The sequence below is a fragment of the Sorex araneus genome, chromosome X (genome assembly GCF_027595985.1).
Source record: "Sorex araneus isolate mSorAra2 chromosome X, mSorAra2.pri, whole genome shotgun sequence".
NCBI classification, from domain to species: Eukaryota; Metazoa; Chordata; class Mammalia; order Eulipotyphla; family Soricidae; genus Sorex; species Sorex araneus.
Genome location: NC_073313.1, coordinates 165,162,434 through 165,186,965, shown reverse-complemented (window position 1 = coordinate 165,186,965; position 24,532 = coordinate 165,162,434). Strand labels below are relative to the sequence as shown.

The 24,532-nt window shown below is 49.5% G+C and overlaps 2 protein-coding genes across 3 annotated transcripts in view; one reads left to right on the top strand and one right to left on the bottom strand.

The window, feature by feature from the left end:
* RALGPS2 (Ral GEF with PH domain and SH3 binding motif 2) overlaps positions 1 to 24,532 on the bottom strand; it is a 120,144-nt gene that overhangs the window by 33,756 nt on the left and 61,856 nt on the right. The window lies entirely within an intron of this gene.
* ANGPTL1 (angiopoietin like 1) lies at positions 1,945 to 22,600 on the top strand. The gene is made up of 5 exons (XM_004613721.2): positions 1,945 to 2,108; positions 6,690 to 7,530; positions 17,408 to 17,601; positions 19,911 to 20,181; positions 21,892 to 22,600. Exons 2-5 carry the CDS (start codon positions 6,711 to 6,713, stop codon positions 22,077 to 22,079), a joined length of 1,473 nt encoding a protein of 490 aa, XP_004613778.1. The 5' UTR covers positions 1,945 to 2,108; positions 6,690 to 6,710; the 3' UTR covers positions 22,080 to 22,600.

Here is a 24,532-nt window from a genome sequence, read left to right as displayed (position 1 = left end):
TGGCCGGGCTCAGGGGACCATATGGGATGCTGGGATTTGAACCCGGGTCGGCCGCGTGCAAGGCAAACGCCCTACCCGCTGTGCTATCTCTCCAGCCCCAGCCGTCATTTGAAATGCACCAAGTCCAACGAATCACTGTTTGTCCCCCATGTCCTCCGGCTTCCTGCCTTGACTTGTGAGATGCCTAAATGTTGTGGCTCCTTAAGAAGCCCCGGGAGAGCCGAAGGGCTGGCCCTGCACACAGCACCCCACAGGGTCCCCCAAGCCAACCAGCAATGACCCCTGAGCGCAGAGCCAGGAGTCAGCCCTGAGCACCACTGGGTATGGTCCAAAAACCAAAAGCGTTGAGAGCAAGTGATGGCCTCAACTGTCCAGGATTCCGAGATGCGTGGAAACCTTCCTGGATCAGTCACCCTCTTCTCCTAGTGAGCGGGGAGGTCTGTGCCCGAGGTAGGGCCGTGAAGGGTGCTGGGGCCCTTCTACCCGCCACAGGGACTTAGCTCGGCATGGCCGTCCTTTCCGTCTTATCTTAATTCTAGACCAGGTCACTTCTGACCTTCCTGTTGCGGGCGTGGGGCCTTAGAGGTGCTGTGTGAGTGCTCAGCCTGCCCACGAAGATCAGCTGGAATTAATAACTAGGACTGTCTGAGAGGTAGAAACTAAGCCCAAACTTTATTATTATTATTATTATTATTATTATTTTGCTTTTTTGGGTCACACCTGGCGATGCACAGGGGTAACTCCTGGCTCTGCACTCAGGAATCACTCCTGGCGGTGCTCGGGGGACCCTATGAGATGCTGGGAATCGAACCCGTGTCAGCTGTGTGCCAGGCCAACGCCCTCCCCGCTGTGCTATCTCGCTCCAGCCCCCTAAGCCCAAACTTTAAAGAAGGCCCGTTGGAGTGACACACAGGCTGATGGTCTGCGAGAAAGAGAGAATGAGAAGACAAGGGGCTTAGGCGGTCAGTGGCCAGCAGAGGGACTCACAGAGCCAGACACTTGGAGGGCAGCCAGAAAGATAAACAGCACACGCTGACTGACTGACTGACTGACTGGCAGAACAGGATGCCAGCGGGAAGACCTGGTAATGACCAGCAAGCTGATCTGTTCAGGGCCAGCAGACCCAGCCCTTTTACTGGGGTCCCTAAACCACATCCCCTTATTAGCATCTGAATCAGGCGATCAACAGGCTGACATGGTAAGAGTAAGAGGTAACTGTCCCCCCCACCCCACCCCACCCCCGCCCTCCCCTCTCTCCACTCCAGCACCCCAAAGGCAATGCAGAACTGCACCAGAAAGAGGGGGAGTCGCACAGGGAGTGAGGAACGCCCGCCGTCACGTTCACTGGCAAATTATAACGCAGCAACGAACAAGAGCGACCTTATTCCGACAGGAGGCCGCGACAGAACACCGGACTGGAAAGCGGATGAGCCTCTGAAGGGATTTTTATGTATTTCCCCCCTGTTTATTTTTGGTTACCCTGTATAATAAAGCAGTTCGAGCAAGCCACACCAAAGAAAACATTACAGCATCAGATTTCTTGGGGGGCTTCAAACCATCAGGAAAAGGAGATGGAGATTTTGGGGCGGGGGTGGGGGGGTGGTGCCGCCTCCACACCAAGACGAGCCAAAGCCAGCAGCCCGCGCCCCCTGGGTGCAGCCGAGTCTCTGCCCAGCCTTGCACCCACCGGCCAGCAGCCGGCAACGCTCGTTTCCGAAGTGGCGCTGAGAGCGGCTGGTCTCTTTCCAGATGGTGCCTTCCGGCGCCCGGCCGCACAGGCCCTCCTTGTTCCCAGCTCCGCGCCTCCTGCACCCCCTGCCGCACCCCCCCCCCCAAACTTCCAGCCCCTATTTCAGGCCACGGAGAGGAAATCCTAAGGAGGAGATTCCCCCCCGCTCCAGCAATGCCGGGTGACGTAACGTGTGGGCTGAGCACAGCCGCGGAGAGCGCAGCTCTGCAGCCAGGCCCTCCCGCGGGACAGCAGACGCTCAGCGCTGCCGGGGAGCGAGCTGCCACCCCACGAGCGTCGCCAGCCATGCCGCTGCCCCTGGGGGCCCACGCCGAGCGCCCACTCTGCTGAGCAGCACGGGAGCCGTGAGTGAGGAAAGGTATACTTTGCTCTCTTCCTCTGCCTTCTATTGATTCACCGGGGGGATGCGTTTTCTGGAAACGCCCCTCGAGTTTCTAGCAGAAAGGTCAGAATCCTGTAGTTTTTGAAGAGGAGAGTTCTAGAAAACATCGATTTCCTCTGAAACAGGTCTGGCTTTGCAGTTTCCTGGGGAAACTGGTCAGTAGGGTCTAAAGGCTTAGACAGATATGAGGCACAGGGCTGGACTTGGGAAAACACGAGACAAATTTCAACCACCGACAGCTCCAATGCCCAGAATCAGTAGATGAGAAATTCAAAACAAAGGGGAAAAACTAAAGGAAACAGCAGGGAATGTGTGTGAGCTACGGAGATTTATGGGTGCTGTCAAAGGACTTGGGAGAGCTTGCAAACAGTTAATCGAATCCAGAGTAACGGCTGGATAACAATGCCTCCTAGTAGGACTGAATCATAAGTAGAATTCCTTGTAAGAATTTAAGAGAAATCTCTGGCATTTCTCGCTACAGCTCCAAATTGCAATTTGCTTCTCCTTTTTTTTGCGTTGACCAGTAAAAATCATTTAAGCTGGCTAACAAATTAGACCTGCAACAAATGGCATTACTTGGAAAAGTCAAATTGGCAGAACATTTTTAAAAAGGAAGACCTGATTGCATTGAAGTAAATAAAGATGACAAAAGTCTCCTCTGAGTAGTTAGCACTAACCAACAAATAAAAGCCCGGAAGCACCAACAATTTAAACACAATTGAAAGACCAAATACTGACACTGTTTACGGCAATGATATACAAGACATTTCTGTATTTTATCTTGAACAAGCCTTTCTCTTTCTCTCTCTCTCTCCCTCTCCCTCTCTCTCTCTTTGCTTTTTGGGTCATACCTGGTGATGCACAGGGGTTCCTCCTGGCTCTACACTCAGGAATTACTTCTGGCGGTGCTTGGGGGACCCTATGGCATGCTGGAAATTGTCCTTTGCCCTCTGGCCATGCAGCAGCTATGAAGACCAGCAGCTATAAAATTAGCCCAAAGTTTGCAAGACTTCCCCCGGTCCCCAGCTTAGATTTAAATTTCAGCTATACTGTAACTAATTTATAACACTCTCCTGAGACCTAGGAAAATTTTAACATATACAGAAAGGTTTTATGAGGTAACACAGATTTATGGATCTTTCACTTTTAAAGCTGAACACGTGGGAAAATATGAAATGAGAGAATGTTTGCAGACAAGGTGACAGTGGACGTATATTAAGCCCGTTCTTTCCTCATGATGTGGCCTGTACCTACTACTTAACCAATGCCTTACTCTGCCTTAGGTCTGATGACAAAGTCATACTTCTATATAAAGATAAGGGAATGGACTGCAGTGATTAAAAAAACCCACAAAACTAGACAAGGATTTATCTTATGCTCTAATTGCACAGAAGCTCATGAAGAGTTTAAGGCAGATGTACCATAAAGAAGCAACTGCCACAGAATCCAGATTCGCAGTGGGTGATTTTCTTGTTTTGGGCCACACCCGTTGGTGCTCAGGGGATCACATGCAGTACTAGGGAGTGAACTGGGCTTGGCGTGTAAGGAAGTGCCTTAACCTCTACACTCTCTCTGGTCCCCTTGTTTCCTTTTTTTCTTTTTTCTGGAGGGGGTATCAAAACTTCGGGTTAAACTAAGCCCTGGCCCCGGGTTGTGGTTTTTTGTTTGTTTGCTTTCTGGGTCACACCTGGTGATGCTCAGGGGTTCTTCCTGGTTCTGCACTCAGGAATCACTCCTGGCGGTGCTTGGGGGACCCTATGGGATGCCGGGAATTAAATCCGGGTCGGCTGCATGCAAGGCAAAATGCCCTCCCCGCTCCAGCCCCGGGCCCCAGGTTTTTGGCACTTTTGTTTCTCCATTACAACACCGAGGCAGACATGATCGCATTCCCGGGTAATGTGCTCTAAGCTACCGCATGAAAAGCTGTGTGGGAGGGTTACAAGGTGTTCGGTCAGAACAGAAGATTCTTTTTCAAGTTTCACGATACTTTCTGAATTTTCCTGGACTCGAGATGGTCATTTCGGAGAAGATGAATGGGACAATCTTATGAGCACAGAGGTTCCACTTCTAATTAAAGGGAAATGAGAGGCTAGGAGCTCCAAGTTACTGTTGGAAGGAGGCCGAAGGCTTCTCTCATCCTGTCTTCAGCTTGTTCATGAGCCACATTGAATTCCCCGAATCCGAAAATGCTACGAGGAACATTTTGACCGCGTTGGGGCAGGGGTGACTCCAGAAGACTTAGTCTTTTTTTTTGTTTGTTTTTTTGCTTTTTGGGTCCCACCCGGTGATGCACAGGGGTTACTCCTGGCTCTGCACTCAGGAATTACTCCTGGCAGTCCTCAGGGAACCATATGGGATGCTGGGAATCGAACCCGGGTTGGCCGCGTGCAAGGCAAACGCCCTACCCGCTGTGCTATTGCTCCAGCCCCAAGAAGACTTAGTCTTTATTCAAAGACAAGAAGGCGGACTCTTTAGGGCGACTTCTCAGCTGACTAGAGGAACCAGAGGAAAACTCACTGAGGTGTGCTGCTGGCCCTGCGAGGTGTGCGCATGCTTGATTATGTTCTTGAGAGCATCACTCTTCACGCTCTCTGGTCTTCATTATCACGTCGCCCTGAAAAGACTCGGGATTTTAAACACAGCCCATCGGGAGCTCAGCCTTACGCGGTCCTGGTCGTTTCTGGGCCGAGGCTGGGAGGGCGTTGGCCTTGCACGCAGCCGACCCGGGTTCGAGTCCCAGCATCCCATAGGGTCTCCTGAGCACTGCCAGGAGTAACTCCTGAGTGCAGAGCATGGGGGAACCCCTGTGCATCGCTAGGTGTGACCCAAAAAGCAAAGAAAAAAAAAAAAGGATGAAAACATCCCAACAAAAACGACCCACGTACTTCTGCTTAATTAGTGACGGTCAGTACAGAGCGAAGCAAACCAGGAAATAGCAGTGAAGTCAGGAACTGAGTTAAGGCTCTGGGTGGTTCTTAGGCGCTCAAGCTGAAACTCTCAGGTCTTGAAGAGGGTCAAGCAGCGGATCTGAATCCCACCCTAGTGCGCGTCTGCTCTAGAACCTCATTCCTGCCAGATGGCACGGTCCAAGCTGGCAGCATGTGGCAGTCCAGCGTGACATAAATCCTGGGTACAGGGCTCAGTTGGGAGCTGGTGACAGACAAGTGGCTGTCTGGCTGGCTGCGGTTCAAGTGGCTAATTAAGAACACTGAGTCTGGAGGCTTCCGCCTGGGGGGTCACATCCCGGCTCCGCCTCTAGAAGCTGCAGGCCTCTGTGGGGCTCGGGGTGACAGTCCCGGCACCCGAGAATGGGGCTTAGAATCATCCAACTGTGGAGGCTGGCAGAGAAGCAAGGGCTTGACGTGGGCAAGAGGGCACCGAACAAGCACTCAGCAGGCAGCAGCTTCCGGGACGGGCGAGCTGTCCTCAGTACCAGGCGGGCACCCGGGAGAAAGCAGGAGCCTGGTGCAGAGGGTCAGGAAAGCGTCTTCGGGGCTGGAGCAAGAGCACAGCAGGGAGGGCGTTTGCCTGGCATGTGGCCAACCGGGTTTGATTTCCAGCATCCCACAGGGTCCCCCGAGCACCGCCAGGAGTAATTGGCGGCGGGCTGGCACAGGGTCAGGTCCTGATCGTGAACCTGGCGGAGGGACACCTCACCCAGCCTACTGCTGATCCCTGGGCTTGAGTCCCCACCGGAAACCACTGCCGAGGGGAGGAAGTCCTTCTCCCTGGTCCCAGCACACATGGCGCTGCTTGGACACAGAGACCCAGCGCGAGGTCTGGCCCGTGGCTTTTGAACAAGGTGCTCTCTCGGGCACGTTCCAAGTCTAATAAGCACATTCCATCACACGCCATTTCTTCCCTTGGTGCAAGTGCTCCGCGACTCTGAATGGTTTTGCTGCAGTTCAGCAGAACTTTTGTGCGGAGAGGCTTGGAAGGTCTAGCTGCTGAGGGCCTAGAGAACACCACGACCTATAGTGGTAACACTTACCTTTCTGGCTACAAACACCTGCTCCAAACCCCCAAGGGCAAAACCCAACCACGCAGCACAGGACGAAAGCTGGGGGTTTAAGAGTTCCCTAGCAATGGTTCCTCAGTCTGCCAGGTAAAAAGGTGGCTGAGAGCATCCGTTTCATGGAAACTGCAGAGTAGAAATATGGCAATGGTGTATGTATCACACCATAAGTTAGTGTCTGTCATGAGTGCACGATGCATTGACGCTGCATCTCTGGGGTGTGCCAAGGGGGGACCCCGGGGGCTCTGCACAGCCCTGACAGCAGCCAGCGATACTGAGGAATGGACAGGTCTCTCGCCCAACCTACTATTCATGGGGGTGCAGGGGGAGCCCCCAAAAGCACCACTGGCCGTAGCTGCAACAGACTTTGCAGCCTGCAGAACAACTATGAAGGCCCAGTAGTGACAATGGCTTTTAGGAGTGTTAATTCTGACCAACAACGCATCACACTTTCCCGCTTAGATGCTCTTGAGCCGTGACTGACACGAACCCGAGATTAATTCTTTGTGCTTTTGCCCCCTCCTTGGTTTGTTCTTTGGAAGACTCCATCCACCTCCTCCAAGATGAAGGCTGGTCTCTGGGCCCTGGGCGTGCTGTTCTTTCTGCTCCTGGGCGCCGGGCATGGCCGAGGCGGCCAGTTTAAGGTCAAGAAGACCCAGCATCGATACCCCCGGGCCCTCGAGGGCAAGGAGGAAGGCAAGAAGTGCTCCTACACGTTCCTGGTCCCTGAGCAGAAGATCACGGGGCCCATCTGCGTCAACACCAAGGGGCAGGACGCGGGCGCCCTCAAGGAGATGATCACCCGCATGGACCTGGAGAACCTCAAGGACGTGCTGTCGCGGCAGAAGCGGGAGATCGACGTCCTGCAGCTGGTGGTGGACGTGGACGGCGGCATCGTGAACGAGGTGAAGCTGCTGCGCAAGGAGAGCCGCAACATGAACGCGCGCGTCACGCAGCTCTACATGCAGCTGCTGCACGAGATCATCCGCAAGCGCGACAACTCGCTGGAGCTGTCGCAGCTGGAGAACAGGATCCTCAACGCCACTACCGAGATGCTGAGGATGGCCACCAGGTACCGCGAGCTGGAGGCCAAATACGCGGCCCTCACCGACCTCGTCAACAACCAGTCGCTGACCATCAGCCTGCTGGAGGAGCAGTGCCTGCGCGTGTTCTCCCGGCGGGCCCCCCACGCGGCGCCACCGCTCGTGCAGGTGGTACCCCAGCATAGCCCCAACGGTCACCAGTACACCCCCAGCCTGCTGGGCAGCAACGAGATTCAGAGGGACCCGGGCGACCCCCGAGATCTGGCGCCGCCTCCTGACGTGGCCCCGGCACCCACCAAGAGCCCTTTCAAGATCCCCCCGGTAACGTTCATCGACGAAGGTGAGTGAGCCCCCCCCGCCCCCCTTCTTACAAAGTCGCGTCCACTGAGACAGACGCAGCCCCTGCCCAACCTCCAGCGGGTCATGTTCTAGAAGCATCCATGACGCTGCCCTCTGACTGCTGATCTGCCCTCCCCCAAAGGAATGGATCTGCCTTCTTCCTCCCGCAGCCTGTCCCAGGCTGTCTCCAGGCCTCTCTCCACCACCTGACACACACCGTCCTGACACACGGTCAGGACGCTTGGGCCTACGGTTCGGGCTTGAAAACATGTCTGAAAAAGTCCAGAGTTTCCTGCCGCTCACAAGTCCTGAGAGGAATGACCCTCTGTCCAGCTTTTTTTTTTGCTGCTTTTTTTTTTTTTTTTTTGGTCACACTAGACGATGCTCAGGGGTTCCTCCTGGCTCTGCGCTCAGGAATTACTCCTGCCTGTTCTTAGGGGACCCTATGGGATGCTGGGAATCGAACCCAGGTCGGCTGTGTGCAAGGCAAACGGCCTCCCCACAGTGCTATCGCTCCAGCACCCTCTGCCCAGTTTTCAAGGTGAAATCAACTCCAATTTTTCATCTATATCCATATAAGTATAAACTACTTCACTGACATTATAAAACCAAAAACATCTCCTGGTCCCACTATCCCTACTTCTCTTGAACTTCACACTTTCTTCCTCTCATTCCTTATCAGTGCCTTGTCTTGAATACAACAGTGAATAATTTATCTCTGCTGCAGTTTTGTAAGCTCATGCTATTTTACCGATATTTGTATTTCCTTTTACTGTTCTCTCAAAATCTACAAATAAGCTTCTTTAGACTGAATGGGGAAAAAGAAACCCACTGAAATGCTCATTAGTAGTTTTTTTTTTTTTTTTGAAGTAAATAGATTTTATTTAGAGGTTTCTGAGGGAAGGAGGAAGGGATAAGTGGAAAAGAAAAAAACAGTAGGAGTAATGCGCTCAAGAAAGAACGCGGGCTTTTCCAAGGGTGGAGGAAGCTCTACACACATCCTAGCACTGGACACAAAAGCATGAAAGTACACATCTCAAGGGGGGAAGATACGGGCGACACATGTACTCGGCCACGTGGGCACAAGCAGCACATGGGCTCAGGCAGCATATGCGCCGCTCATTAGTAGTTTTTTAAAAGGTAAATAAATTCTACTTATTCACTTATGCAAAGATTGCACACGGACTAAGAAACAACCCCAGAGACAACACAGACATGCAAGAAATGTCCCACGGGGATGGTGTCTCTAGCCGGGCTCTGCACCCGCCCGTTCCCAACAGAGCACACTCAGTCTTCCTTCTCCCGCAGTCTCTACTGCTCTCTTCCACCTCTGGCTGAAAGGGCTTTCTGCAAGGAACTCATTTTGAAACATGTCTGCAGACTCTGAAAACATGTCCACACGCATGCTTGCATGCGTGCACTCCCACACCCCCCCACGTGGCTCAGGAGGCTCCTGCGTGGAGCTGCCACTGTCATCCTGGTCAGTAATGGCTCTTAGCATCTGCTGCCGTTTCGTCCCCCTGGCGTGTCCTTTCAGCTCAGCTAGCCACCCCAGTGGTGGGGTTCAAGGTGAACCCCAAGTGCCGCCTGGGATGTTATGGCCCCCCGAGTCAAGCCAACACACGTGGATGGCACTCTTCCACACCAGGGCCGAGTCTGAGCACCCCCGAATCACAGTGCCCTGGGATTTCCTTGCATGCCTGTCTCCCTGGCACCCTGAGTACTCCGGGAATCCGTTTCTCTGTCTTAAGCAGCTCACCAGCGTCAATCTGGGAGGACGGTGCTCAGGTGCTGGGGCTGAGAAGGGCTGGAGAGAGCACAGAGGCTGAGGTGCTTGTCTCGCCAGCTTGGCCCCGCTATGACCCGTGAGTGTCGCTGGGTGGTCTGGACAACGCGGCACAGCAGGGCACAAGAAGCCCCGCTTCGTCAGGCCCTTGCTCTGAACCACCTGCCGAGGTGGCTGAGGATCACCAGTGGGGCGACCGGGCCACCTGGGCACCATTTGGGAGGCTGAAACATCAACCAAGCGAGTAAACAAGAAGCAAACGCTGAAACAGCCCACTGAGGGCAGGTGTTTCGTTTGCTGCGTTTCCTGTGAGCACCTAAGTAACATAGATCTGGGGCTGGAGCGATAGCACAGCGGGGAGGGCGTTTGCCTTGCACGTGGCCGACCCGAGTTCAATTCCCAGCATCCCATATGGTCCCCTGAGCACCGCCAGAGGTGACTCCTGAGTGCAGAGTCAGGAGTAACCCCTGTGCATCGCCGGGTGTGACCAAAAAAAAAAAAAAAAAAAAAGTAACATAGATCATTTACCCAGCACTGCAGTCTGCAAATATAATTTCTAATAAATGCGGCCACAGGGTGCAGGCTTCACTGAACTGGTGTGACGAGGGGGACAGTGTGCACGAAGGGGGCTCTCTCCAGCTGAGTCTGAAGCCATGGTCCGGCCTCGTCTAGAAAAACAAGTATCCACACATTCCCCACACGGCCCCTGGCCTCCAGTTGAAAGCCAAGATGTTTGGGAATGCATCTTTTGGCAAAAATGCCAATCAGGAAACCTGGAACTATTCTGAGGGTACATTTTGGTCGTTTCTGAAGGAAATATTACACCTTTCCAAATGAGATCGTTGTTTATTATTATTATTATTATTATTTTAGTTGGAGGGTCACACCCATGGTGCTCAGGGCTTACTCCTGGTTCTGTGCTCAGGAATCGAACCCAAGTTGGCTGTGTGCAAGGAAAGCAACTGACCCACTTTACTCTCTTGAGCCTTGCAGAAATGGGTTTTTATTTTATTTTTTTGTTTTTTTGGGTCACACTGGCGATACACAGGGGTTCCTTCTGGCAAATACACTCAGGAATTACTCCTGGCGGTGCTCGGGGGACCCTATGGGATGCTGGGGATCGAACCTGGGTCGGCCGCGTGCAAGGCAAACACCCTCCCTGCTGTGCTATCGCTCCAGCCCAGAAGTGGGTCTTTAAAATGCAAGCTCCTTCCCTGGTGCAGGGCACAGTATCAGCCAGGTTCTCCCTGGACGGCTTCTCCAGGCCCAGAGTCTCGTGTGCAGAGCTGACTGTTGGGTAACTGAATGAGGTGAAGTGCACCGGCAAACGCCTTGTGTGTGGCCTCACCAGCGTCAGTTACTGAACTGCGGGCTACACTCCCCCACCTGCTCCTTGCCTTTGCCATGTACAGGGACACAGAAGGTAAGTTTAGAGAGTTAAATTAGAAAAGTCATCATTAGAAACCAAAAGTATGTTTTTCTAGTAGGTAATAGGCTTATTTTCAATTATGCCGTTTCCTATTAGTTTTGAAGATACAACTGGTTTCAATGGAACACTTATTTTTACTAAAACAAACAAAATTATATTAAGCAAAGGGCTATTAAATGTGATTCTATTAACCAATTATGAAATATTTGTACATTTTTCAGTAATTTAAAATAATATGAGCTCAGGATGTTACCTTCAGTTTAAACAGAGAATCTATTCTTTAGAAATATTTGTCTCAGGGCTGGAGCGATAGCACAGGGGAGAGGGCGTTTGCTTTGCATGCGGCGGACCCAGGTTCGATCCCCGGCATCCCATAGGGTCCCCCGAGTACCGCCAGGAGTGATTCCTGAGTGCAGAGCCAGAGCCAGGAGTAACGGTGTGACCCAAAAAGTGCCCCCTCCAAAAAGAAATATTTGTCTCTGGGTGGGTGTCTCCATAGAGTGAGCACTCTGGTTGCCGTTTGCATCTTCCCCTTCTCTCCCCCCCCCTCGCCCCCCCCCCCCCCCGATATATCTGTCTCATGCTTCCACTTCCATTCAAATGCTGCTGAATAGTTCCAGAATATTTTCCATGCCCCACTGAAAGCTTTGTTTCTTAGGAGTTTACTAGCCAACCTGTGATTTTTCTGCCCTCAATGTTGGTTGCCTTGTGCCTCTTATTACAAAGAGCACTGGATGGAAACCAAGTCAGAAAACAAATGAGAAACTCCACAACAACAATGGGAAGACTGGGGCTGGAGTGATAGCATAGCGGGTAGGGCGTTTGCCTTGCACGCGGCCAACCCGGGTTCAAATCCCAGCATCCCATATGGTCCCCTGAGCACCGCCAGGAGTAATTCCTGAGTGCAGAGCCAGGAGTAACCCCTGTGCATCGCCAGGTGTGACCCCAAAAAACAAAAAAAAAAATGGGAAGACTTTCTTAATGGGGGATTCTAAACAGACTTGACCCATACAACTGAGGGAGAGAAACTGAGCCTCTAAGTCAATGTAGTGGGGCCGAACCGACAGTACAGCGGGGAGGGTGTTTGCCTTGCATGCACCAATCTGGGTTCAATCCCCGGCATCCCACAGGGTTCCCCCAGCACCACCAGGAGTGATCCCTGAGTGCAGAGCCAGGAGTAACCCCCGACCATAGCTGGATGTGACCCCAAAAGCCAAAATAAATAAATAAAAAAAACATAAAGTCAATGTGCAAGGACCACTGTACTATCATTTTGGTCCCCTGAGTCCTGCCAGGAATGACCCCTGGGCACAGACCTAGGAGTAAGCCCTGAGCATGCTGGGTGTGGCCCTGAAAAACAAAATAAGCACAACTAAAAAGTAAACTAAATGAATAGAATTCCGGTCTCCTGCCTTGGGAAGAATCTAATTGTAGGTGATGGAAGATGAAGATTTCAGGTTCACTCAATGCCTATTTTAAGAGACAGGTATTTCCAATCTATACTTTTCAACCATCACAAACTGATTTCTGAATCTTGCATTAGTCCATTTGTTTCTGATAACACACAAGTTTTTTAGAGAAGACTGCTTGGAAAGAAAACTGATTGGGGCTGGAGTGATAGCGCAGTGGGTAGGGTGTCTGCCTTGCATGCAGCTGACCTGGATTCGATTCCCAGCATCCCATGGGGTCCCCTGAGCACCGCCTGGAGTGATTCCTGAGTGCAAAGCCAGAAGTAACCCCTGAGCATCATTAGGTGTGACCCCAAAAGAAAAAAAAAAGTTAAAAAGAAAAGAGAGCTGATCACTGCTACTTCTCACTGAGAAATTTTCACTAAACTTTTTTTTAAAGCGTTGCAAAGAAAGCAACAAACATTTGGTAAGAATGATATATAATCTAATGCTCGAGTTTTAAAAAGTACAATATGCAAATAATAGAGAAAATATTTCTGCCAAGATCAACAACATACACTGGACTAAGACAGGTTAACGGTTTATTTAGAAATATAAATAAACGCTAAATTCTAATACTACCTTTACTGAGAAGGAGAAAGTAACTATAAGCCATGTTAATTTTATCCAGATGTTCTGGAAAAGGATTTCAACCAAATGTTCCCAAGTTTCTATATCGACTAAATCTTACAGGTATCCAAATTATAAACAGGAAGGCCACAATAAGGGATTGAGTTAAACATTAAAGATGAAGATTATTTAAAATTTGCATAGTTTTATCAAATCAAGAAACTTATTCTCCACTCTGCTTAAATATCTGAAGGCCCGTAAAATAGCAGCAAAGGAACAAATAGAATTTGACAAATACTCTATCAACATTCAAAAGCTACATTTCAAAGAACCCAACGGACTCCAGTTCACAACATGTAAACTGTCAAACCTACTCAAGCGTGTACCAAGATGACATATTCACGGAATGAGCAAACTCCTAAGATTAGAAAAGTAGGTGTACAATAACCAAAACACTTCGTGTGGCCATTAAACACTGAGGAATACATGAAGAGATAGAGGTTTTGGGGGCTGGAGCATAGCACAGTGGGGAGGGCGTTTGCCTTGCACGCCGCTGACCTGGGCTCGATTCCTGGCATCACATAGGGTGCCCCGGGCCCCACCAGGAGTGATTCCTGAGTGCAGAGCCAGGAGGAACCTCTGAGCATTGCTGGGCGTGACCCAAAAAGCTGGGGGATGTATGTGTGAAGAGATATAGGTTTTACTTGTTTGGGGGCCGCACTGGGCAGTGCTCTTGCTCTGTTCTCAGAGATCACTCCTGGGATCAGGGGGCCAGATGCAGTGCTGGGGGATCAACGTTCCGTGCTGCCACTCTGGGCCAAGACAAACAGATTTGACTATAAGATCATGCTCCTCAGTCTTGCCGTTTCTGAAGGAGACAACTTTGGAAAACAGCCAGAAAGACGGTGCCTTGAATTTGAAGCACTGAGACCTCAGTCTCAAGCCTGGGGTGTACTCAGATCTCCTACCCGCTTCGGCCTCTGTAGCAGACCTGGAAAACGCAGAACTTCTCTGCCCACCCAGCTCTCAAGACCGTGTCAGCCACGGGCGGCCTGGGGGAGACCCCCTACACCACCAATTTTGAGGTGCTCTTTCTCAGTCGCTATCCCCAATCCCCCACACTCTTCCAACAAAAGCTTTGCACTCCCCTGCTTTTGGCTGGACTCAAAGGCTGTTTCTCTACTCCTTGATCCGAAATTAGCTTCTAGTCAGCAAAGAGGAGAAAATGACTTTTTTTTTTTGACGTGGGGTGCGCCTGGTCCCCCCGAGTACGCCTGGCTCTGAGTTCAGCTCAAGTCCTGGCATGGGTTTGGGGAGCCATAATCAAATCCGGGTCAGGATCAAACCTGCGTGCAAGGAATGTACCCGACTCAGTGTGCCATTTCTCCCACCTCCAGAAAATGACATTTTTTACAAACTGGAGTGCTCAGTGGGCTTCAACTGTGACGACCCCACCCAGACATAGCTCCTGCCCATGGAGAGGTTCTGTCGGTAAAACATAACTATTACAGTGCACAGAATAATCTTCAGCTGGGCTGGAAATCATATGTCATCTTCCCTCTCGAAGAGCCGTATCCCACCTATACGACAGAGCCTGGCAAGCTACCCATGGCGTATTCGATATGCTAACAATAAGTCTCACAATGGAGACGTTACTGGTGTCTGCTCGAGCAAATCGATGAACAACAGACAGTGCTACAGTGCTAGTTCCATCCATTCTCAAAGGCAGCCTCTGCACCCTTCTCTGCCCTTCCCGTGTTTGGGGGCCACACCCAACTGTGCTCAGGGCTTGCTCCTGGCTCTGCATATAAGAATCATGCATTGCTGGGGCTTGGATGCAGGCGGGCCCACATGCAAGGCAACTGCCTTAACCCCCATCCTCTCGAGCGTCTTTCTCTCCTGTGAAGTAGCTCATCTGTGATGGCAGAAAATGCAAAGCAACATCAGGAGCACAGAGAGACGGTATCGCATAAGCCCCCACCCCCATCCCAGCATATTAATTTCCCTGTCACGAACAACTGCAGCCGAAGACAAAGTGCGCTAACAGCTACCATCAGCTGTGACTTAAAGAGCGTGATTTTGCAGAATGCAATTTTTTGTTTTGCTGGAATATGAGACTTTTCTTCAGCAGGAATGATACATATGCATCTGTGAGTAAATGTATGAATACTCATCTGGTTATTTAAAAAGGTACTTGAATCATTAAATAAGCAACTACAATTTGGTCAGGATCAGCAACTAGGAATAGAAGGGTCACAAAAATTTTGCTGGAGGGGTGGGGGACCTCCAAAGTGGGGCTCAGGGGGTGGTCCAGGGACCACTCCTGGTGATCCTTGGCCAGCCTGGGAGCAGTTCCATGCGAGGGACCGAGGATGCAGTGCTCTCAGGTCCTGTGGTGGTGGGGACCACCAGGCCACATCTGGTGATGTTCAGAGTCTTCAAGGGGTGCGCCTGGCAAAACTTGCAAGAACAAGGGGTGCCATGGACCAACCCCGAGGGTGCCTTGTGTTACCCTCCCTACCTCCCCATGCAACCGCCCCAGTCCCAAGACAAAATGCAAATTATTACAGCTCACAGGAAAATCCACTCACAATGCAAGATAGAAAGTCTCGGAAGAGAACTAAAAAAAGAGGAAATGAAATTGAAACTCTAGGACTAAAAAAAAAAAAATTCAGTAATATTTGATTACTTTGGTTAAAAAAAAAAAAGGAACAAAACAAAACATATTACCCAGAGACAGCACTCTTTTCTCCCTTCCCCCTCCCCCGGGGTCAAACCTGGCAGTGTTCCAGAGTACTCTTTTGGGGGTTTGCCCATGGTGGGGCTGGAACCCAGGCCTGCTGTATGCAAAGCCTGTGCCCCACCTCTGAGCCATCTCCCTGGACAAGTTTTCTGAATGTTAGAAGCAATCTTGGAGTGACTGTGTTCTAATTTTCAAAAATCTGCAGCTAGAGCTGGAGAGACGGGACAGTGGGTAGCGCACTTGTCTGGGTTCACTCGCTGGCACCCTCTACGGTCCCCTGAGCACTGCCAGAAGTGATCCCTGAGTGCAGAGCCAGGAGTACACCCTGAGCTCCACAGGGTGTGGCTCCAACACAAACAAATCGGAAACAAAGAGCATGATCACTGAGACTTAAAAACTTGACCGGTCAGCTGATGATCACTTCCTTTTTCGAGTGTGATTTTTCGATTTCTTTGTATTTAAAACAAGAAGGTAATTCAATGCATCCAGTCTCTTCAACAACGGATGGTCTACTAATAGTTAAAATACCAATGACATGAAGCTGGAAAAAAACCCAAACCAAGCTGGTCCTCAAGGAGCAATCTAGAAAGAAGAGCTCACAGTCTTCCGAGCCTTCTAGTGATGTAACTGTCTAGGTATTTATTTGATGATTAAGTCCACCCCAGAGGGGCCTAACGGGGTCCTACATACACTTGGCATGGGAGAGATAACACATTCTTCACCGTTTCAACAATCTTAACACTGTTATGGTACAAACTCTTCTTGTACGAACCTTCCTTGACTAAATGCTTTCACAGAATTCTAAACATTACACAAGTCAGAATGAAAAAGTGTCGAATATAGGGCCGGTAAGACAGCATGTTGGGGAAGGAGCTCACCCAGTACGTGGCTTACCCCGGTTCAATCCCTGGCACCCCATATATTCCCTAGAGCACTGTCAGCCATTGAAACCTCTGAGCACAGAGAGAAGAGCAAGCGCTAAGCGCCATCGGATGAGGCCCAAACCCTCCGCTCCCCAAATTCCAACAGAATATAAATTTAAACAACCATTTTCTATCTTTTTTCCCCCAGTATCTCCTTAGGGCAATTACTTTATTTCTGAATCAGTTATCATTAATGCATGCTTATTTAAAAACAGAGGATCGATGTGCTGCAGGGTGAAATAAAAAAAAAAAAAGTCATAGGAAAAGTAGAAGCCATCAGTTTTGGATCCCAAATCGTGGAAAAAAATCCGTAAATGAGGAAAGAGATAGTATGAGGTTAATTCTCTCAAGCAGGTCAGAAGACAGACAGGGAGATGAGGAAGAATGGATTAGACCAGGGGCCGATTACCTCCTCACACACAAAACCTTTGACTAATTAACTGTTTCGTCTACAGAACATCTGTAAACCATCACAGGGCTATTATGTAAGCTGAAAAAAGAAAATGATTATCACTAGTCATATGCAGGGAAACAACGCTTCAGAAAGGCATTTTGCCAACATTCCTCAACTTCATCCTTATGGACTATTATACGGGGCAAAGCAAAAAAAAAAAAAAGCATCTTGAGCAGTGTTTATATTCCAGAACTCAGAGGCCAACCCCTTGCGTGTTTCTAGGTTAGGAAAAGACAAAAGTCAGAAAAAAAGAAGGCTTGGCAATGCAGTGGTATTTAGGTTTTTTTTTTTTTTGGGGGGGGGGTCACACCTAGTGACTCTCAGGGTTGACTCCTGGCTCTGTGCTCAGGAATGACTCCTGGCGGTGCTCGGGGGACCCTATGGGATGCTGGGGTCAAACCCAGGTATGTTGCATGCAAAGCAAGGTAAGTACTCTCTGCTGTACTCTGTCCCCAGCCTGAGTATGAAATCAGTTTCCTTAGCCCCTTTCCTATGATGTTTCTGTGATTGCTATTTTAATGACAGGCCCTTTCAAAGACTGTCAGCACGCGAAAGACGCTGGGCATTCAGTCAGCGGGATTTACATGATTAAGCCTGAAAACAGCAACGGGCCCACACAGTTGTGGTGTGAGAACGGTCTGGATCCCGGGGGATGGACTGTCATTCAGAAAAGAATGGATGGTTCTGTCAACTTCTTCAGGAACTGGGAGAATTATAAGGTAGGTGGGTGCCTCCGACCTGGGGGAGCTGGAGGCGGCAGCTCTCGCAACTTCGGCCAGTCTGGGCAGGAATCACACTCAGCTGGACACAGCTATCCCTGTGCTTCTCCTCATTCCCATCTGTGAAAGAGACCAGTCTCATGTCCAGTTCTAACATCAAAATCAAACTTACAAAGGAAGGCAAAGGTAGGCTTTAGGACGCTGCTTTCAGGGGGCCAGAGCCATAGTACAGCGGGGAGGGCATTGGCCTGGCACACGGCCGACCCGAGTTCAATCCCCGGCATCCCTTAGGGTCCCCCAAGCACCAGCAGGAGTGATTCCTGAGTGCAGAGCCTGGAGTAACCCCTGAGCAACGCTGAGTGTGACCCCAAAAAGAAAAAAAAAAAAGAATGCTGCTTTCAGAGCTTCACTTGTCTTCCCAGCTTCCTAAGAACACAATTTTTCCAACCAGTTTATGGTCACAGTTGTACCCTGTCATTAAGTATATGGAAAAACAAGGATTCCCAAAAATGGACCTCTTTTATAGAACTAATAACCTCTAATCATTATGCCACCATTAATTTTTTTTCCTGTTCCGTTCTGCAGTGCTGGGGATTACACCCAGAGTCTTGCACATGAAATCATGTGCCCGACCACCGGGCCACAGCTGGGGCCCCAGGCTGCCATGTTCTGAGCTGTGTCCAGGTTTGCTTATCACAACATGCACACTAACTCTGGAGGGCTGATAAGTAGTCTCTCTTTAAAATGTCCCATTTGGGGGCCTGAGAGATAGTACGGGGGTTAAGGCTCTTGCGTGACATGTGACCAAATCCAATTCAATCCCCAGCGCCACCAGGAGTGACACTTGGAGCATACAGTCAAGAGTAGCCCCAAAACCTTCCAATACAAAATTGAGCTGAAATGGAAATTTCATCAAGCTGATTTGAGTGGTGTAAGTTAAAGGATAGCAGTGAGCTGTATGGGAGGGTATATTTTCTAGATGATTCTCCAGTCAAAGTTCTAAAGCAACTCATTCTAAGGCGACACATTTACAGGTAGTGGAAAAGCAGAGGGGGAGTATTTCTACTTCCTAAGGTAAATGCCTAAACAAGCAACCAGCGAGAAAGGAATCTGCACTGTAACCTTCGGGAAAATTCAAGGATCAGGCTGACTGGGGGCCTGTGGAATGACGCAGTGGCAAAGGCAGCAGACTTGGGCCGGAGCCATAGTACAGCGGGGAGGGCGTTTGCCTGGCACGCGGCTGACCTGAGTTCAACCCTCAGCATCCCATAGGGTCCCCCAAGCACCGCCAGGAGTGATTCCTGAGTGCAGAGCCAGGAGGCCCTTGAGCATCACTGGGTGTGACTCAAAAAGGAAAAAAAAAGGTAGCAGCCTTGCTGGGGAGGCCCTGAGATCCATCTCAGGAGAACCATGTGCCTCTGCTGTCTGGGACCTGGGGCCCCCGGCAGCACGTGAGATCTCAGCGCCCTAGAGCCCTTGGTGGAAGTCCCGGCCACCATTACAACCAGATTGAGTGTGGTACCGTCCCCAGGTGTGTGTGACCTCAGGGTGCCACCACAGTGGCGGGGAGAACAGAGAGCAGGCCACAGAATCCTACAGGCGAACACACAGGTGCATTGGGGAGTCCCACAGGGGAGCTTCCCAGACCCCAACTGTGACTTTTCCCAGAGGGGACTTCCAAGAGGACTATTTTACTTCTCCTGTTTTACTAATTTTACTTGAAACCTACTGGCTCGGAAAGAGATATAACCATCTTTATCTGAAGACTGTTATCGCATTAGATATTCTTTTTGCTGACAGGAAAGGCAACCCGAAACTGTTAGAAAAACACTCTGGTCAGTATGAAGACAGAGCTTAGGGACCCTTTTAAAAGAACTGAGTGATTCAGAAGGTTTGCTCTTTCCTGCCTTTGTAGAAATTACATGTAGAAATTTTTTCTATGTTTCGCTTCATGCCTGGCAATGATCAGGGGCTACTCCTGGTTCTGCACTCAGGAATCACTCCTGGTGGTGCTCAGGGGACTCTTTGGGATGCCGGGGATCGAACCCAGGTTGGCCACATGCAAGACAAATGCCCTATCTGCTGTGCTATCTCTCCAGCCCAACATGTAGGCATTTGAAACTAGTTTATAAAAAGGGAAAAATTAAAGACAGCACAAAAAAAAGAATGATTCTGTGGGCCTCTGATGACCTACTACAATGAAGGTTCACACCATCACTTAATAGTCACTCTTAATGCTCCGTTCAAAACTGAGCTATATAAAAGTTGACATGTTGACCCTCACTGATATATGCATGGTCTCTTAACAGAAAGGGTTTGGAAATATTGATGGAGAATATTGGCTGGGCCTGGAAAATATCTACAGGCTCAGCAATCAAGACAATTATAAGCTGCTGATTGAACTGGAAGACTGGAGTGATAAAAAAGTCTATGCAGAATACAGCAGTTTTCGCCTGGAACCAGAAAGTGAATTCTATCGACTTCGCCTGGGAACGTATCAGGGAAATGCAGGGGATTCCCTGATGTGGCATAATGGCAAACAGTTCACCACACTGGACCGAGACAAAGACATGTATACAGGTGAGTGACCGAGAACAGAGAATAACCTCTGCCTTCTAGCACTAAACACATTAAGTTATTAAATAACATTGTTATGAAAGGATATGGCCATACAGCATGGGGGGCAGGGGGAAGATCCACATGCCCTGGGTCCAGAATGAATCTGTGTGTGTGTGTGTGTGTCTGTCTGTCTGTCTCTCCCTACATAGAATGAATCTGTGTCTGTGTCTGTCTCTTTCTGTCTCTGTCTCTCTCCCCTCCCCACACACAATACCCTTTGAGTTCAGACTGACTTTCTGGAATGCTCTTTCTACACCTGACTTTCCTACTGAGAGGAACAGCTTTAGCTTTTTTACGCCATCATCCTCCCACGTGCCAGCTGAAATACAGGGTTCTGCGGTTCTCACTCTGTTCATTCCAGGCAGACAATCACTCATTTGCTTCTAAATGAAACTCTCAGGACCTGAGTGGTAGTACAGCAGGAAGGGCATTTGCCTTGCACATGGCCGACCCGGGTTTGATCCCCGGCATCCTATAGGGTCCCAGAAACACCACCAGGAGTGATCCTGAGTACAGAGCCAGGAATCAGCCCTGAGCATCGCTGGGTATTACCCCAAAAGCCCCCAAAATAAAAATAAATAAATAAAACAAAGCTCTCTGCAGCCTAATCCCATGTCTAATCCTCACTGAGGCCAGGCGCTGAGCTAAGGCCTGTGCCCCTGGGGTTCCCTCTCCAGGAGACAACATGATCTTTGTGGGGTGGCACCTACTGGCACGTAGGCTCTGAGTGATTGGAAGGGGGGGAAGCCACTGGGTGTGAGGGACAAAGACACTCTTCCAGGGTGGGGAGAGCTGGCAGACAGGAGGCTTCACGCTGAGGGAGAAGATGCCTCCCTGTGGAGTCAATCAGGCCATAGTGAGAAATAATTAAATTTAAATTTTATCTCTTTTTTTTGGGGGGGGTCACACCCGGCAATGCACAGGGGTTACTCCTGCACTCAGGAATCACCCCTGGCGGTGCTCAGGGGACCCTATGGGATGCTGGGGATCGAACCCGGGTCGGCCGCGTGCAAGGCAAATGCCCTACCCGCTGTGCTATCGCTCCAGCCCCTTTATCTCACTTTTTAACTTAAATCTAAATTTAATTTTCTTACTTTTTAAAATCCAGGCTTTGGCTCTGACAGAGTTGTACCTCTAGAATAGCTGGAAATGGACTTATTTTTCTAACTCAGTCATATCTTGGTCAAGCAACATCTAGGTAGCCATGTTAAGTTCACTTTAACCACTGACAAAAGAAGGGGAAAGGGAGAAATGACGCTAGTGCATGCTTTATTTCTAGGAACCCTGGTGAGCGCGGGCAATGCTACTCTGTATTATATCTTGCTACTTGAATTATCTCGAGAATTGCATTTTCCCCAAACTTCACTTACCTTTTGCAACTCCCTTGCTTTTCTTCCGCTATTTCATACTTCAGTACTCGCTGCACTTATTTCCTTGCTACCTTCGAGAGTAACCGCTCAGAAATGAAAAGATGGGATTAAGCGAGCCCGGGGTAAGTTTCAGAAAAAGAAAACTTGAGCGATCGCTCACTGCCTGGCTGATCTTTAGGCCACAGCAGCTGCAGTGGGAAGAAGCCCCACCGCTGTGATAAGGTACCGGGTACCGGGTGCGATCTGAGGGTCTGTGATACCAGCCCCGAGCTTAGAAGAAATCTTTCTCTCTCTCCCCAAGGGAACTGTGCCCACTTCCACAAAGGCGGCTGGTGGTACAACGCCTGTGCACACTCGAATCTCAACGGCGTCTGGTACAGGGGGGGCCACTACAGAAGCAAGCACCAGGATGGAATCTTCTGGGCTGAGTACAGAGGCGGCTCCTACTCCCTCAAGGCGGTTCAGATGATGATCAAGCCCATCGACTGAGGGGAACCATCCCAACAGAAGGGCCAGAGAGACAGACAGAGAGATAGAGACAGAGACCTCTGCATCTTCCCAGTCCTAGAAAAGCACATGCTACCATAGATTCTTCTGTGCAATTAATTTCTACAGTTAGTTTTTAAAGTGAATTTTATCACACCCGTGAAAGGGAACCTGAGCATAACTTCATCTTCCCTCAGCATATTCTGCAAGATTATCTGTATTCATAAATCAAGTATGTTTTAAATTACAGTAACTAAATACAGACGAGGTTGTTTTCTCAAGTGTAAATATTTGCCATGAAATAAGACAAATCTTAGGTTTATTTTATATCAAAATCGAAGGCATGTTTAAGATCCTTAAAAATGTACTTAAAAGCTTTCTTCTTGCAAAGGAAAAGCAATATGAAGATTTCAGACAATGCCTTTTATTTATGAAAATGACAGGAAATTAGGGGAAACTCTTGTTTTGCCAGTAGAAAATAATTCTGCATTGAATAAAAGTTACTTCAAATTCTTTTTTTTTCACTCCTGGCTCTGCACTCAGGAATTACTTCTGGCGGTGCTCGGGGGACCCTATGGGATGCCGGGGATCGAACCCGGGTTGGCCATGTACAAGGCAAATGCCCTATCCGCTGTGCTATCACTCCAGCCCCCTTACTTCAAATTCTTATCTTCACGTGATTGCTGGACACAAAAGCCACCTAGTGTGGTTCAGGTGCGCGATACCAACCAAATGGTGCTACATACAAAAGCGCATTCTGGCCCGGCCAGCGGCTCTCTGGACCTATGGCGAAGCCTATTAGTTTACGGATACTTCCCCCCCACTCACTGACCGTGCTGTCTGGCTAACCCCGGCCCTTCGGGCCAGCTGCCTGGCGGCTCTCTGCAGGCCTTGCTGTCCTCTACAGGGGAGGGGGAGCAGCTTCAGAGGCGCTCACTCTCCAGGCCAGCACCCGGGGCGTTGGCCAGTTTGAAAGGCCAATTCCACTCTTGGAAGTAAGCAAAGAGAACTCCTCAAAAGCTCCTTCCAGAAGTATGTTCGCTGCTTAGAGCTGATCTTCCCTACTTGATCTGTGAATTTTAGAGAAACACCAACGGGCTTTTGCTCAAGAAAACAAAACAAAACAGAACCAAGCCAGTCAACGAGAACTCAAAGGTCTGAGGCTAATGGTCCCAGAGAGCGGTTTATCAGGAGAGGATCATTTCAACTTCTCATGGGTCAGGACCTCCCACCACACCTCCACAGACCACTGCCAGGAAAAAGGAGCGAGCACTTCTGCATCTCCCTTGGGTCATCCTGAAAGAGGTCAGCGGTCCTTCCCCACCATTCCATAGTCAAGACCCTCTGCTCGAAGATTTCCCGGAGGAAACAGTATCTAACTGTCACATTAAGTTCTGAGTATAACTTCCCTCGGGCTCCATTTATTGACAAAATTGCATGACCTGACTTAGAGACCCACAACCCTACATAGAAGAGTCTTAAAGAACTTTTCCTTGGGGCTGGAGTCATAGTACAGCGGGTAGGACATTTGCCTTGCACATGGCCCACCTGGGTTCGATTCCCATCATCCCGTATGATCCCCTGAGCACCACCAGGAGTAATTCCTGAGTACAGAGCCAGGAGTAACTCCTGTGCATTGCTGGGTGTGACCCAAAACAAACAAACAAAAGTTATAATTAATATTTTTATAGCAAGTCAACTGACCTCCCTGTCACTTGTAAAATATGAATAATATCATTCACTTAACAATTAAATCTATACAGTATGGATTAGTATAGAATTAAAGGATGAATGTTAGCCTCTTATATTGTAAGTCTGAGGGACCTATAAAGTAAACTTTAGAGGATAAATCATTAAAGAATGTTAGGGGAATTTTAAATATAAGGAAAAAAAAACCCAAGGTTAAAAAGGATATAAATGAAGTAATGGAAAATGGAAATGTGGTTTTGGATAAAGAACAGGACAGGGCGAACTGCCATTTGGTCATAACTCATTCTTAGGATCCAAAAGAAAATGGCTGAACATACTTCGTTACGGTTCTAAAACTCATTATATCATCAAATGAAAAGAGTAAGTAATCAGTGGCATATATTACCTACACATCGAACCAAAGAAAGGAAGTGAGATTTTAAAAAGATAGCACAGGGCTAGAGAGGTTGTAGAGCTTGGGGAGGGCGTTTGCCTCGCCTGCACCTAACACGGGGTTCGATCCCCAGCATCCCACATGGTCCCCCGAGCACTGCCAGGAATTAATTCTGAAGTGCAGAGCCAGGAGGAACCCCTGAGCATTACTGGGTGCTGCCCCCAAAAGAAACAAACAAAAACAATGAATAAAAAGAACAGTACAGGCTGGGAACATTCTTTGACACACTGTCTCCTGGGAGAGGCCACACCCAGCAGTGGTCAGGGATCACTCCTAGTGGGGCTTGGGGGACCTGAAGGGGTTTTGGGGATCA

Excerpts from the sequence above, each read along its gene's own strand:
- ANGPTL1 (XM_004613721.2), top strand. The coding sequence starts at position 6,711 with ATGAAGGCTGGTCTCTGGGCCCTGGGCGTGCTGTTCTTTCTGCTCCTG. Across the intron at positions 7,531-17,407 it reads GGTAACGTTCATCGACGAAG|GCCCTTTCAAAGACTGTCAG; the intron begins GTGAGTGAGCCC and ends TTTTAATGACAG. Across the intron at positions 17,602-19,910 it reads GGAACTGGGAGAATTATAAG|AAAGGGTTTGGAAATATTGA; the intron begins GTAGGTGGGTGC and ends GTCTCTTAACAG.